We start from the raw sequence: 15,615 nt of genomic DNA on the forward strand, positions 1-15,615 counted from the left end.
GGGTTTATTTGATGCTGAGTTGATTTATTTTATTCTCTCTGATGTTTCTTTGATGACCAAAGTAAGTAAATACTCTTCAAAGTAAGAGCTTTCATTAAAGCTTTCATGGGGTGGAGTGGCTCAGTGGTTAAGACCCTGCCTTGTGTACCAAAGACATCATGGTCGCAAGTTCGATTCCACCCCTGGCTAATTGTACTTGATTCCATTGTAAGTCGCTTTGGATAAAAGCGTCTGCTAAATGACATGTAATGTAATGTAAAAAAACTATGAAAAGCTCAAAGGTTGATATACCAGTATCTGATGTTTTTCTTTGATATGTAACTTTTCCCCTGAACATCTCCCATGCTTTTTCTTTAAACAACTGTTGGAGGCCTATGAATGTCAAATTATCCCATATGTCACCAAAAGAAACTTTTCCTCTCCTTTTGTTTCTACGCCATTAATAATCATCAACCCATCATTGACAAACCACTGTAAACTACCTACAGCAGTTGTATACAAAGTAGCTCCACCTGGACACAGTTGTTACACTATAATAATACATGTGCATGGCTGCAACTGTATTAACAACATTTACAGATCACTCAAAGGAGCCAATTCTTGTCAGAATGATTGCTTTCCCTCCTGCCGCAGCAGCATTCATGTGCTTTTACTAAAGCAAGTGTTTTCAAAACAAAACTCACTTCTCTTTTTTTGCATTGCTTTCACCACCATCACGTAATAACCGATAATAACCAGAATGCTTCATTCATTCATTCATACTCATGCACCCACATGTGTTTAAGTGAGTAATACAGCACGATGCATTTCAGCCGCTGATGTCAGTGGACAAAAATGCCACTGCAGTCAGTGTCCCAGACGAAACCACACAAGTACAGAAGACAAAGTGAAACTGCAGCACTGGAGTTTGGAACAAGCACCTTGATCGATAAGCAGCTCAGGTTAATAATGACACAAAATACAAAGTACAGACTGCCCACGTGTCTTTGAAGTAAAGGCTGCAGGCTTATAATCCTAACCACCCATTACACATCAATCCGTTTATTAAACCGAGGCATGTTTATGTGTTTCTTTACGAGTTTACCTGTTGTTTTTAACTGCCCATCTTTCATGTAAAGCTCTTTGTGCTTCCATTTTTTATTTTTTTTTCTGATCTTCTTCCTCTTTTTTTTCTGAGAATTAATATTTATAGGTACGGCTGTCTGTTTGTGAAGTCAGTCTTAAGGAATTCCCAGTGTGGGGTCCCTGGTCTCTAACCAGACTTAGCCTCCTATTTCAGATGAAAGCTGTTCTGAGACGGTGTTGTTTGGCCGAGCAGCAGAGCCTTGCCTTCAGACAGCAGGAATGTGGGATGTCTGGAGTGGGGGTCAGGAAGCGAGGAAAGAATGCCAAGTATGTCCATGTTTGTCCAGGGCTGGCTCTCCATTCAGCCCCCAGTGACGTGCTGCGAGGGCCAGCGAGTATAAAGGGAGCTCGCCTCTCCAGTCAGAACTCAGATCAACTCCTCTACTGAAGCTAAACTCTAGCTTATACCAAGAAAGAAAGAAAGAAAGAAAGACATTGACCGGAGCAGCAAAGAAACGAAAACGAGATCGACTTGATCAGAAAAAGGTTTCTCAAGCTCAAACTCGAAGACTCAAGGAAGACTTTCTAAAGAAGACTTTAAGGAAAAACTAGAATTTATTTCTGCAAGGAAGAAAAGATGTCTGCTGGACTGAAGAAAATGATTTTGTTGCCTTTCCTGTGCATCATGCTCTCATACATGGTAAGTCCAAAAGACAATTGTATTGTTTTAGTTTTACAACTGCATTTAATTTGAACATTGACTCTTCCAACTTTTATCGCTGAGTAAGCTCATTGTGTTGTCAGTGTGCTGAATGCCAAGCTCTTGCTATAATGCAAAATGTGGCTTTGATATTTACCTCAGGCTGCAGGTCAGGAGTGCAGCAACCAGTGTTCGTGCCCCTCCACTCCCCCTCAGTGTGCACCTGGAGTGAGTCTGGTGCTGGACGGCTGTGGCTGCTGCAGGGTGTGTGCCAAACAGATGGGAGAACTCTGCACCGAGAAAGACGTGTGTGATCCCCACAAAGGCCTGGACTGCGACTTCGGAGCCCCCATCAACAGACGCATCGGAGTGTGCACAGGTGAGCCACGGTGAAATATGACTCCACAGCAGGAGCCCACTGTAAATGCCCTCAGCTGTGAACTGAATCATGACCTCTGCCCTGTTGATTCCTTCCGCAGCTCGAGAAGGCGCCACCTGTGTGTTTGGAGGGATGGTGTACAAGAGTGGAGAGACTTTCCAGAGCAGCTGCAAGTACCAGTGTACCTGTCTGGATGGAGCTGTAGGCTGTGTCCCTCTCTGCTCCATGGACATCAGGCTGCCCAGTCCCGACTGTCCCATGCCCAGACGAGTGAAGGTGCCAGGAAAGTGCTGCGAGGAGTGGGAGTGTGATTCTCCCTACAGACACAGCTTCATGGGCTCAGTTTTGCCTTGTAAGTTAATCTCCTTACGGGCATCATACTGCATGTTTTTTAATATGCAAATGAGCTGTAATCTAATCCTGTTGTCTAAATCCTCTTGTTTTTATAGCTTACAGAGAGGAAGAGACCTATGGCCCAGATCTCTCCTTGATGAGGGAGAACTGCCTGGTTCAGACGACTGAATGGAGTGCCTGCTCTAAGACCTGTGGCCTTGGCATCTCTACCAGGGTCACCAACGATAACCGCGATTGCCGCCTTGAGAAACAGACCCGATTGTGCATGGTGCGACCCTGTGAGTCACATCTGGAGCAGAGCATTAGGGTGAGTCTTTGTTCTCTACTGAGCTGCCACCACACGCTTCACATGAAACACGAAACACACCTGAACTCACAACGAACGCCTGCTCATGTTGTCTTTGTCCGCCATTGTCTTCCTGCAGAAAGGAAAGAAATGCATCCGTACTCCCAGACTCTCCAAACCCATGAAGTTCGAGATCTCTGGCTGCACCACCACCAAGTCCTACAGGCCCAAGTTCTGTGGCGTCTGCCTCGATGGCCGCTGCTGCACCCCCCACAGGACCACCACCCTGCCCATGGAGTTCAAATGCCCCGATGGACAGGTCATGAAGAAGCACATGATGTTTATCAAGTCCTGCGCCTGCCACCACAACTGCCCTGGGGAGAACGACATCTTTGAGTCCATGTATTACAAGAAGATGTTGGGAGACATGGCGTGAGCCACTCAAGGACGATCAGAGCTTATGACTTGAAAAACAAAAAAAAAACAAAAAACGCAGAACTCCATCTCATTTTGCAGCTCAGTATATATGTTTTTGTTTTCTTTCATGTTTAAGTTTGTCATTGTCTCATTGTAAAGGTAGTCCAGACACTTTGTCTGAGTGTCTGTGAGTATTTTATGGCTGCTGAATATCAGCCACATAGACTCAGACAGAGGGCTGCATAGCAGCTCCAAGAGATTCCTGCACTATAACTATTGACAAGCCTGCTGTCAGGTTCCACCCATTCCCCTTGAAATGTGTCCATTTTACAGCGTGCATTTTAAAACCTTATCTAAACCTTTGCCGCCTCTAAAAAATGAGGTGTCTAATTACTCCCTCCACCCTAAGTCCTGACCAGACCTGCGAACTCGTAGCAGCTGTAGAGGGAGCATGCAGACCACAGCAGGCCAGTGTTCCCCTGTCCAAACAGGTCTGAATGTGTCCTTGTGTGTGTGTGTGTGTGTGCGTGCGTGTGTTTGTGTGCGTGTGTTTGTGTAAGCACAGGCCTGAATGTCAGCCTTGTCTGTGTAAGACGCTGTTCACTCTCGTCAGAGTGGAGGAAAGGTCAGAGTTTCCGCCCAGCATGTGGATGAGAAAGCAAGCAGCGCCCTGAGTTTAGGGTTAGATATGGAGACAGTGGGCTTTGCCACAGCACTGAGGAAAAAAAAGAAAGAAAACATGACTATTCCTGATTCAGGTCAGAAGGAAGAAACCAAGTGTTCATAGAAACGAAGACGTGTCTATTTTGTACAAAATGTACGAGGAACGACTGGAAGAATTGCAATTTCATTCCTTTTTATTGTCGACGTGTAAATGTTGTACATACTTGTACAGTTTAAGTTAATTTAAAAAGCCAAAATTTTGTGCTGTGCTTCGAAAAATGTATCAACAGTGTATTTTTATTGAGAAGTGTGACAAAGATGTTACATGTTTGACTTTGTAGCTGGAAATAAAATGTTATATTTTTATACAAAACACGCTTTCCAGATGTGTCTTTAATTGTTATTAATTGATAACCACTCTTCACTCATTACATCCACTGGCTGACATTTTTAACATATTTAAAGCCTTCAAACTGCACTGACTGCAAGTGATTATTACTTTTGAACACGAATGAAACATTTCCACTGTGTCATGTTTGCAGCTTGAGTGAAAAAAAGTAAATAATAAAGCTGATTGAAAGGATTTGTAATCCTGTAATGTTATATAATTGACCTCTAACCATGTGCGCGAGTTTTTCCTCTTTGTTGAATTTACATAAGAAAACATCTTCTTCTGTAATGAGCTGATACATTAAGAAAGTGTGTGACCATCGGAGTAATATGACAAGTTTTTTTTGATGAAGAAAAAAGAAACCCCACTGTACCAATGACGCATTTTAAAACTGCCTCTCAGACGGTACAACGTCGCCACCTGGTGTCCAATTCACTTTGTTGTCCTCAATATTTCTGCATTTATAACAAGGTTTTTTCTGATGCATGTGTTTTGCTGCAGATTATAATAATAATACAGTGTGATTAATAGCTAAGAGGTCTGCAAACAAATATAATCCACTCTTCTTTCTTCAATCATGTTTAACTTGTTTATAATGAATGTGTTACCAGTTTCAAATTTTTATTTTTATTCTTTGAATATTAATGTAGGCATAAAAGTTGGTGGATTTCGACTGCGTCTACAGCAGCTATAGTTATATAAGTTGCCAGAGAAAGTCAAACTTTTCTTCTCTGTCTGCAATCTATTTTTGTCTCGTTTCAATCCGTTCATTTATTTATTTATTTTTTTCACCTTTGCTCAAGCATCACTCTCTCCTTAGCTATTACTCATCAGTAAGAGTCACCCACTCTGCAGCGGCTGATTGACGACTCCTTCTCATTAGCAACGGCCAAAGCATAATAAATCCAGGATCAAAACGTTGTCGTCTAAGAACACATGTACTATGGAAACAGCTCGAGTGCCAGAGTGATGAATCATGTTTTCAGCTCCATCGCCCACAGACACAAACAAGTGCAGACTCAAACTATACATGTGAATCGATCGTCTCTCTGCAGCGAGGAGCTTCATTCACTATGAAGATGAGGATTAGAAGTTTATTGCACATATTGTATCCAAGAAATTTGCCAACCAGCTTTCCAGATTCAAATTTATTTGTTTTCTTACACAAATTTCATACAGTTTCAGATTACAATCTGGCCATTTTGTCTGCTAAAAATGTTCACTTATTGCCTTGGCGTGACTAGACTCGACTGTATTTAGAATAATAAACAGGCATGTATCTATTCTTGTTCCTTATAATAATTAAGTAAGCATCTCAAGAAAGAGCCGTGTACATGTACAAACTCATGGTGATAGTGTGTTTATACCTGGATCTGCCTTAACCTTTCACATAAATCAGTGTGCAGGATTCAAAAATAATCTGAAAAGCAGGCGACACGCATTGGCAAAGAAAGGCAGCGATGATTGTCAGAGAGGAGAAAAAAGAAAAAAGGCAAACTGTCGTCTTTCACTTGGGAGAGATTTTCCCCCTTCAGGAGCCTTGCTGAATGTTGTGTTGTGATTTGTGTTTTAATGCAGAGAAACGGGTGCATTTGTTTTGTTTTTTACAGTATGTGTGTGTGCGTGTGTCCGTGAGGGAGGGAGGGACGGAGGGAGGCGTGGGAGACTGTAGCAGTGTGGACATCCTCGAGAGAAACAGCAAAAGATAAAAACTTGTCACATATTCACACACTATCTATGGAAACCAGGCATCTGGTAAAGCGGAGGAGGACGAGGAGGCAAAGGAGGCAAAGGAGGTTGCAGCAGTGTCAACCAGTCTCTCTCTCTCGCTCACCCTCTCTCTCTAGCTCTCTCTCTCTCTCTCTCTCAGCCTCGTCGCAGCTCATGGAGTTTCTGGGCAACATTTTCCAGCTCTGACTCAATGGCTGCCAGGCTTTCAATCTCAGGTTCCTGCAGAGATAAGAGAGAGAGAAGACAAAGAGAGAGTTTTTAAGAATTCATATAAAAAAAATTCAAGGTTGATATTTTTTTTTTTAGAGACAATTCAAAATTCTCCTCCGAGTCATTATATGAGTTAATTTGGCTTTCTTATCAAGAGAAAGTATATTGATATTACCACAAGACACTGTGTAATCAGGGTTCCCACACCTTGGTTGACATTAAATTCAATGCTGTCTTCAAGGACCAATTTCCTCAGATTCAAGGACTGAATGTCCTGACACAGCCTACGGTGCGAGGGCAACTTTTAAGAGCCGCTTTGCCCGTGGCGTCCACTTTTATTGATTATGAGCACACTCCGCACCTGGACAAGTGACTGTCTTTGAAATCTTAACTGCAAGCCAGTCTTTGAAATTATCTTTGGTGAGCCAGAGATGTTGGAATTTGCATTTCCCTCATCATGTGATTGACTCTCTCTAGCTTAAAGTTACTCGCTCATTGTTCTGCCTAGGCCTACATCAAGCAATGCAGAGCATGAAACAGTAACAGACAAGGGAGACATTTACCTAAATATCAACTTAACTTCTTTCTTGCACAAAATTCAATGACCCATGTGTATTTAGGTCAATACAGCCTTGAAATGTAGTTTTTGGATTCACAAACTTTAAAGGATTTCAAGGACCCCGGAGTAATGTGTTACATCTCATTTGTTACAAAGTGCCACATATTTCTTCTCCATTTGTAGCAACAAGCAGTCGCTTGTTATAACATGATAAACTGTGGGGTTTCGAGGTGCTGGTGAGCTGTATTAGGTAACTTGTAGACAAATAATGTATGCTAAGCTAGGCTATCTGTGACATAAGTGACGTTATCTACTCTAAGTGAACTTTTCCTTCAGACTTTGTCACCTGTGTCTCTCGTCTTTGTTAAGAGATAAAAGGAGTGAAATGTTCACCTCTGACTTTCTACTGGCGCTCCCCTCTTCCTCCAAACCCTTCCTCTCCTCTGGTGACCTTCCTGCGATCATCTGCAGCTCCTTCTCCTCTGGACTCTTCTGTGCATCTCTTTTCTTCTTCGCCTCCTCGTCCTCTGCAGCCTCCTTCGAATGATGTGCGAGCTGCTGCGCCTCCTTCCTCTCGGCTTTCTTCTTCAGTCGCAAGCCTTTGCCTCTCTTGTTCCACTGCTTGCCGCTTTCCTTGCTCCCTCTCTTCACGTCACCTTCCTCTTCCTCCTCATGTTTGTTTGAGAGAAACGAAGATCTCTTGTCTTCCTCCTCCTCCTCACCTTCCTCACCTAGAGTCTGCTCTTTTGATTTGTGCCTGGGTGCATCTCGCTTGTCCTCAGATGCAGCACCTGGGAACGGCAAACAGAGTCGACATTATCGTCCTGACACACCTCACACACAGTGCTCTCCATCAGCAGGATTGCACTTCTTGTAATCAAACGTCTCTTGCCAGCTGGCAGCTTGGGCTCCAGTACTGCTAGCTGTGCTTTATGGGATTGAAAAGCATGGCGAGGTAATTAGTTGACTTGGCTGAGGCTCCCTTTTACAGAGTATGTACAGTAAGTATCTGTTCATTTAAAAAAAGAAAAGGAAAATGAATCAGAAAGATTTGACTGCAGATTTAACCTCAGTGTGCTTTTTGAAATGTTGGTAGATGTGAAACGAAGCACAGCAGCTAATTTAAATTCAAAGTCATGGAGATGTTTAATCATTTCTGTTGTGTGTGTGTGTGTGTGTGTGTGTGTGTGTGTGTGTGTGTGTGTGTGTGTCTGCCAGCATCATTGGCCTTGCTCCCTCCCCCCAACCTGAATTTCATCTGGTAGATGGAGGTACTTCCATCAATCAGCCAGTCCTGTGATGGCACGCTGTTTCATTTACTAGGCAGTTTTTTTTGTGTGTGCTGCCTTCAGAGAGCTTCAGTATTTTAATTTGCTTCGATAAGGAAAAACAATTATGACCGAACACTTAAAATACGAGGCTCTACGTTTGAATATGCACATTTACCCAAACTATATTACCTTTCTCCTTCTTAGACAGGTTTTCCTTTTCCTCCTCCTCTGAACTCTCCTCTGAATGTGCTCTCTTTTCTTCTTCTTCTTCTTCCTCCTCATCCTCATCCTCATCCTCCCGTTTTCCAGCCTTCCCCTCTCTCCACTCATCCACAGACTCAGAGACGTGACTTCCTGGGCTCTCGTCCTCTTCCCTCTTCACCGGCGTCTCCTCCATGATGTCAACACTGTCCTCCCGAGAGTCTCCATCTTTGAGGCTCTCAGCCTTTTCTTCTCCTCCGTCCCCATTTTCTGTCTTTCTTTTCTGGGAGAGGATGGATCGTTCGCCGATGCTTCCCAAGGCCTCCAGCATGGATCGATCTAAAATAAATGGGAGAGGTTGAAATTTACTTAACTAGAAGGAATTGATTTTTCAGTGATGCTGAAAAATGTATTAGAGGAGTTATTCTCAGCCACAGCTGTACAACTTCACACAGTTTCTGTCTAATGGAGAGAAATCAGTAAGTCAGATTTTAACAAACATATAAAAACGACTTTTTTAACTAAAGCCTGACTGATTTGCTGATTTCATGTAACGATGAACCTTATTTTTCTGCTTGGTCGGTAGTTTGAAACATCATGCTGAAGGGTCTTTGGGCAAGACACTGACTCCTGATACCTGTTAATCTGGTGTGAATGAATGCATGTGAACGGGTGAAGGTACTGGTCTTAAGGCTAATGCTCGTGATAAACTATTACAGGCTAATTCAATTATATTTAGGATAAGAATAGGTAGGACTTCATCACTAACACGTTACATTTACTTTGCATGCATAAAGACAATTAACACGCAAAGATTCAGTCAGATTCAATGTAATTGTTATTTCTATTGTACGTGTTGCTTTTAACTGTACTTTAGTGACTGTATGTGCAACTCTTTGCATTTTTATCAGTGTTTAGGTTTTAAATCGACTCTTACATCAGAATTAGTAGATTTCCGTCTGTCACAACTGGACATGGTTATAGATCCTGAAGACGTTTAACCCTAAGTCGAGAGGTGAATCTACGACAAAAAACTCCAGATGCTCTGGAAAGATCTTTTCTTTCCATATTCGTCAGTGCTGCTCTGATTCTTTCCTCACAGCTCATCCAGAGTCTGTGCGGTGTTCTGTTAGTCTGGAAGCCTCAGTGCGTCTGACCTGATTCTGTCCACTGAAAACATTGGTTTGAATTCACCTCAGCACTTTTTCTCTTCTCCACCGTTTATCAGCCCTGTTTTTTGCTGACAATGGAATACAGGAAGTCGTGCATCATTTTTTGACAGATGGTGCTGATTATACTTACACCGTCTTTCTCAAACTGCAAGTGACTGAAATGTTGTGGAAGAGTGGAAGTAAATAAATAAACACAATAACAATGCAGCAGAGTGGACACGTTTGTTCACGTCAGTTTCCCGTGAATCATCGCGACGGAAGAAACTCACCAGAAGCGGCGTCTGCAGTCTGAGGAGTCTGAGGAGTCTGTGTCATCGCAGCAGGTGCAGCCGCGTCTCTTTGCACCTGAGCTCTTTCTTGGCCTCCTGGAATTAAAGCATGATATTATTCAAACTTCCTGTCTGTGCCTTCACGAACGTAGGCTTTAGCCGATCCGTGACTCACCGTGCACAGCGATCTCCTGCAGCTCCTTCAGAAAGTTTTGATGGCGAAGGATTGTCACAAGTCTGTCATCTGCTCACACACAGATAAAAGACGATGACATGATACGGCAGCAGGGTAAAACACAGATATATGTCTTTCCTTTTCATTTTTTTTTTAACACGACTCAGCACTTTGGTTCAGTGATTCGTCAGAGTTAATTGCCCTGAAATGTACTGCTTTCAAAGCAAGCGCACGATTAATCATTTGGCTCACAGTGACTCCCCCCCAGTGAATTAAAGAACCCGGACTTTCTGCTGAACGCACAGATGGCACCGCACACTGCACACACACACACAAAAAGACACAACGCCTGTGCTTTCATGCTCTACTATCAGCCTGTGATACTCTCGTATTTCTCTCTCGCTTCTTCGTTTCCTTGGCTATGACTCCCCCTCCTTTCCTCACCCCCTCACCTCATCCCTCGGGTGGATTACAGTTTCTCTCTCACAGAACCAGCTCAGTGACAAATGCTCAGAGTATAGTGCTCTGATTGATTTTTTACAAGGACGGCATCAAGGTAATACAATGACCATGTAACTGAATAGCCTTCCATGAGTGTTAGTGATCCTGCTGTATATTATAACACTCTGCAGTGGGTTTTTCACCCAGCAGTCACTGCATTAATCCATTAACGTTGAGATGTACAGGCCTCGTGCAGCAGCATGCAGATGCGAGAGGAGAGAGGATGTGATGGCTTTCATGACAATGATGCTGTTCTCAAGGTTGCAGTTAAGGCAAAGTGAAAAAAGAAACTTCATCGAAGCATGACGATGATAATGAGGAAGATAGTGACAATTTACATAACCCACAGTGTCATGTTTTTGTTAAACTGTATTAAAAAGGGCTGCAAATGATGAATCACTTTCATAATCAATGAACTTCTTAATTATTTCCTTCATAAATGTAGTTGTTTGGTGCACAAAATTTCAGAAAACAATGGGTATTGTTGATCACAAGTGTCTCACATTTTAAATATTTTGTTTTTCTGGTGTTTTATCCACGAATGAGCAACAAAACAATAATATTTAAGTATCTAAAAAACAGAGAATTAGTTTTTAAATAACTGATTCATAGCTCCAACCCTAATACAACATATTGTAAAGAAAAGTTAACAATAATGATGCGTTTATGCTGAAAATCTCAACATTCCTATAACTTTTCACTCATAAAAATGGGACATTAAAGATGGGGTTTGTCCAAATGTCTTGGCCTGTGGGAACGACTCACCTGTCCTCAATAAGACCAGACACTCCTGACTGACAGGCACGGGGTGCGGCCTTGATAACACGTCTGCCAACGCCTCAACGATACATTTCATCACCTGTGGACAAAGACAAAGTTTGGTTTTAAAAACCTCCAGATCCATATATTGGTCTCATGTCTAGAATGGAGTTGTTTTAACCAGACAGGATTAAGAAGACACAGTTTAACAAATTCAAATAATTCTGTTTCTCTTTGAACGCATTTCTGCTGCTAACTCCACCAACTCAAAGAGTGAAACATGAACATCATTTCAGCTCCTACTGTACAGTGTGTTCAATGTCAAACCATTCCCACATGACTGATCATTTTTAGTTCCTTTCTCTCCTTTGTTCTGCTTCACTCTGCCAGATCTTTGGCTGCTGCTGCTGAGTCAGTCCTCACAGTCGACACACACACAGCTTTTGAACATCGTCCACATCTTCCCTTTATGTATTCATCTCTCCAAAACCCATTCTGGAAACGACCTTCCCTCACAACGACTCCTGTTCACTGTAAAGCCAAACACAACCTACCTCTAACTGTCACCTAACCTCACTTCACCTTACACCTCATAAAATATGTTTATCTTCATTGTACATTCACACTTTACAACATCATGTGGTACGACATGAATACAATATGTCAGTATAATATTAAGAACTATACAACTCTCACATTTTAGAGTGACACATCTTTTGCCTGATGAGAAACCATGACGATTTATGGTCCCATTATTGCAGGAGAATATCAAATATTATAACCACCCACACACACACCATTGCTCTCTCTCTCTCTCCCTCTCTCTACACAGAGCAATGGATCCAGTAATACCAAAACATATCAATGCTCTACTCTCTGGATAGTATGTATTGATTTTAACAAGGTCACAGTGAGGGAACTTGTAGTGGAGAAGCTACATGAATGAGTTCAATTGCTCAGATCAGGCATTTGTCTGTAAGTGTGGCAAAACATGAAACCATTAAAGCCACAATGTGATGAAACAGTGTTTGGTACAGTGCATCTCTGATTTCTGTGTAATGGACTCAACTATTACATTTTGTATTACAGTACAGTAACAGCAAGGTAATGTGAGGTAACATTAAGGTAGAAGCGTCTCAATGCAATTTCCAGCGTGGCAGTAACAACAGTGATGGTGTCATTATATTAAACAGTAATACCATGTTATTTCCAAAGTCATATCCAGGTAGTAGCTTGGTTATGGAAATTACAATAGGCTACTTATATTCATCCTATTAGTTAGTGATTACTATTAAATGATTCTCTTTAAGATAAATCATATTATTACCATATTGTTACTGCAACATCATTTAAATGTATCATACTATTTACACGTAATGCAACAATATTTCAGATACAAATCATATTACAAGAATAAAGATGATTTAAAAAAATGTTACCTTCACGTCTTCATTCTCCAGCTGACTTGAAGTCACTGGCAATGACAGAACTGCAAGAGAAAAGCATCGAAATGAAGATGTTGTTGTTGTTTAAAAACAACCTGTACAGATGTGATGATTTCCTCAGTAATCGTGTTACAACCCCTCACACTGTGTGTGTGTTAGTAATGTGAGTGTCAGTGTCAGGGACTGTGAATGTGCCAAAGGTGCATTCAGGTGAATTCTCTGCGTCTGTCGCTGCATATGTAAAGACGCGTCTGTCGCTGTCCTTGGTGCTGAAAACCCTCACATAATAATATACGCACAACGAGCAGCCTCCACTGTGACATCAATTAACTTCACTGCACTGACAGGATGCTTGACTTACCGCAGTTGGACAATACTGTCACTATGAACAGTCCTCTCCCGATCATGTTTGGACACGAAGCTCTCCAGGAATAGAAAAAACAGCGGAGCTTTATGTCAGAAGGTTTGGGGTTTTTTGTTGTTTTTTTTCCCTCCGTTTTGAAACAAGTCCAGTGGATCAAGGACGCATTCTGAACCAAAACTTATCCGCCTTTCGGGTATTTCTGGAGAGCTAAATTCTCCTGAAGCGTCGGTGACCCGACACACTCCGTCCTCTCAGGTCTCTCCACCAACACCTCGACGCGACAGCGCCTGCCTTTATAGGGCGATGTGGACACAGGAAGTGACGTCACCCGAGGACAAATTATTTGCCGATGCACCTGATCATATACCTAAGTGGTTGTCAGGGCGTGTACAGGTTTAAAGCACCTCATAGGAAGTGGACTGGTTCATATGTGATATAGGTTTTGTTTATTTAATTTCACAGTATAAAAAAGCCCTTAAATGACCTTAAATCCAAAACCTGAACTCTGCAAAGATAAAAAAAACAAAAAAAACAAGACACTGTGACCATATCATAAATTATATCTCAATGTTTTTATAAGTAGAGTATTTGTGGATAAATGGTGACATTATGTCTCACATCTCCATCAAATTTTGTTCTCATGGAGGACAATGCTGTCTCATCATACTGTATTTACTGATCATGTCTCTTGACTACCTGAACGTGTTGCTAGGTGACCGCTTATTGAAAATTATTGCTACCATTGTTGTTGCAGTGCCCACTTTGATCATGTGAGCCGCTGGATTGAATAGGAGTTTTTTTAAAAAAAGGAAAAAAGAAAAAAAGATTTAATAACCCAGGACGTGTTCACGGTTTATCAGCACACAGAGCCGTGCAGGTGTCACACAACCGACCACACACACACACACTATAGATCAAAACACATGCTTAACTTGTGCATGGTTATGAAATTGTACAAGATGTATTCTGAATATCTTAAAGATAAAGCCAGTATAAGTCAGCGTGATTATTGTGGATACTTCATTCAAGCTTATTTTAAATAATTCAAGAAATTTGAAATGTGGTTGTATGAGGTATATTGACACATTTATTAACAATGACTTGTGACTTGTGAACCAGCTTGGGATCTGAACATATGGCTGCAGACAGGAACAGAGGGCGAAAACTATTTTAGTTTATCGGTTAAAATGTGTGTCGTAGTCTCTATCAGTTTCAGTTGTATAATGACTATAAAGATCCTTTCCTAACTTCCAACTGTTTTTGGCTGGAAACTCACATTTTCAACACTCTCTCTCTCTGCACCATAGTTCACAGAGAAAATATAAAAATATAGCTATTATGGAGGCACACAGGAGTTGTTGATCCACTGCTGCCTCCATCAGCAAGTTCCAGTATGTTATCTTGTGACAGATTTACCAAAAAATAGCAGCGATGGACGAGCAGCTCATTTGCCCCTGCAAGCTAGAAACACTTACTTTTTACCTATGGACTTTGGTGCAGGAGAGTGAGTGGTTTAGAAACTTTCATTTCCAGCCAGGGAACACCGTTTATCAGTGAGATAAAGCAGAAGTAGGTTTTACTTGTTTGGTCTTTTGTAAACTGGCCATGAAAACCATGTTTTCACTGATGAGTGAGTCTCCAGGTCTCGGCTGGTTGACTCACATGACATGCACAACTGCACACTTGGTAAAGTCATTGGAAATAATACCGTGCCAATATCTCATACAACCACACTTAAAAAACAAACAAACACTGTAACAAAGGGATGGTACATGGCGAATTTGGAACTCAGCTCGATGGAAAAAGGCTGAGTCATGCTCAGCATCTCTGAAAGTGTACCAGGACACGTCGTCATCACAGAAACATCCACAAACTTCTCACAGATGCCGGTTGACATTAAAGGAGAAATGATGCCATTATTGAAGAATGAATTGTGAGTGAATATTAATTAATTGACTATCTACTAAACATAAATCACACAAACCTACAGTATTGCGATCATTGTAGGTCTCATAGGTGCAAATTTAGAACACATGACAGGAAATGCACTGTGTTACGGAACCCAGTGATTCGTATTCTTATCATAACGTGTCACCAAATGGCCTGTTCGACTACGCTCCAAGAAACTTGGAGCTGCGTGGTGCAGGAAGAGCAGCAGCTGTGACTGACACATGCAGGTATGAAGTCAGGCAGGGTGAGCTTGTTATTTCTATTTTTTAGATATTTGAGTATTGTGTGGAGCGGAAAGGCTTAACTCAGTACTGTGTGAGCTGCACTGAGGTTTGAATGTAGCAGACATTTCTTAATATAAAAAAGTTACAGACTACAGCTTTTAAATTCCCCGAATCAAACAAAACATACAATACATTCATTGCATTGTGCGTTTTGCATTACATCATAAATGTCTTACGGACTTATTATTGTGTGGACACATGAACACTGTTTGCTCTCTGTTACCTCATAAGCGCAGATGTTGTGGTCACTTTCATTTGTTGCCGACATGTTCATTAAAAACACAATGACGCACAAAGAGGTTTCCAAGGTGTGGGCCCCGCTGTTGTTTCAAATTTCCTACCGAGATCCCAAAGATCTCTTTATGCTTCCAGAGAGACAATAAAGGCCCTATTTGCGTCAGAGCCCTGATCCATATTTGTGCCACACAAACTGGCAACCGCTTTGTTTAAACATGAAAAGGGTTTTTCT

At 41.7% G+C, this 15,615-nt stretch overlaps 2 protein-coding genes across 2 annotated transcripts; one reads left to right on the plus strand and one right to left on the minus strand.

Moving 5' to 3' along the window:
* Positions 1 to 1,488: 1,488 nt before the first annotated feature.
* On the plus strand, positions 1,489 to 4,237 carry ccn2a (cellular communication network factor 2a). The gene is made up of 5 exons (XM_044049475.1): positions 1,489 to 1,765; positions 1,928 to 2,144; positions 2,245 to 2,496; positions 2,594 to 2,805; positions 2,924 to 4,237. The coding sequence occupies exons 1-5, from the start codon at positions 1,703 to 1,705 to the stop codon at positions 3,218 to 3,220; spliced, it is 1,041 nt and encodes a 346-aa protein (XP_043905410.1). The 5' UTR covers positions 1,489 to 1,702; the 3' UTR covers positions 3,221 to 4,237.
* Positions 4,238 to 5,384: 1,147 nt separating this feature from the next.
* chga (chromogranin A) lies at positions 5,385 to 13,194 on the minus strand. The gene is made up of 8 exons (XM_044049474.1): positions 12,910 to 13,194; positions 12,543 to 12,592; positions 11,110 to 11,203; positions 9,844 to 9,912; positions 9,669 to 9,764; positions 8,216 to 8,566; positions 7,149 to 7,546; positions 5,385 to 6,205 (listed from the first exon to the last, which is right to left on the minus strand). Exons 1-8 carry the CDS (start codon positions 12,953 to 12,955, stop codon positions 6,122 to 6,124), a joined length of 1,188 nt encoding a protein of 395 aa, XP_043905409.1. The 5' UTR covers positions 12,956 to 13,194; the 3' UTR covers positions 5,385 to 6,121.
* Positions 13,195 to 15,615: the final 2,421 nt, after the last annotated feature.

This window comes from Solea senegalensis, linkage group LG17, assembly GCF_019176455.1.
Source record: "Solea senegalensis isolate Sse05_10M linkage group LG17, IFAPA_SoseM_1, whole genome shotgun sequence".
NCBI lineage: Eukaryota > Metazoa > Chordata > Actinopteri > Pleuronectiformes > Soleidae > Solea > Solea senegalensis.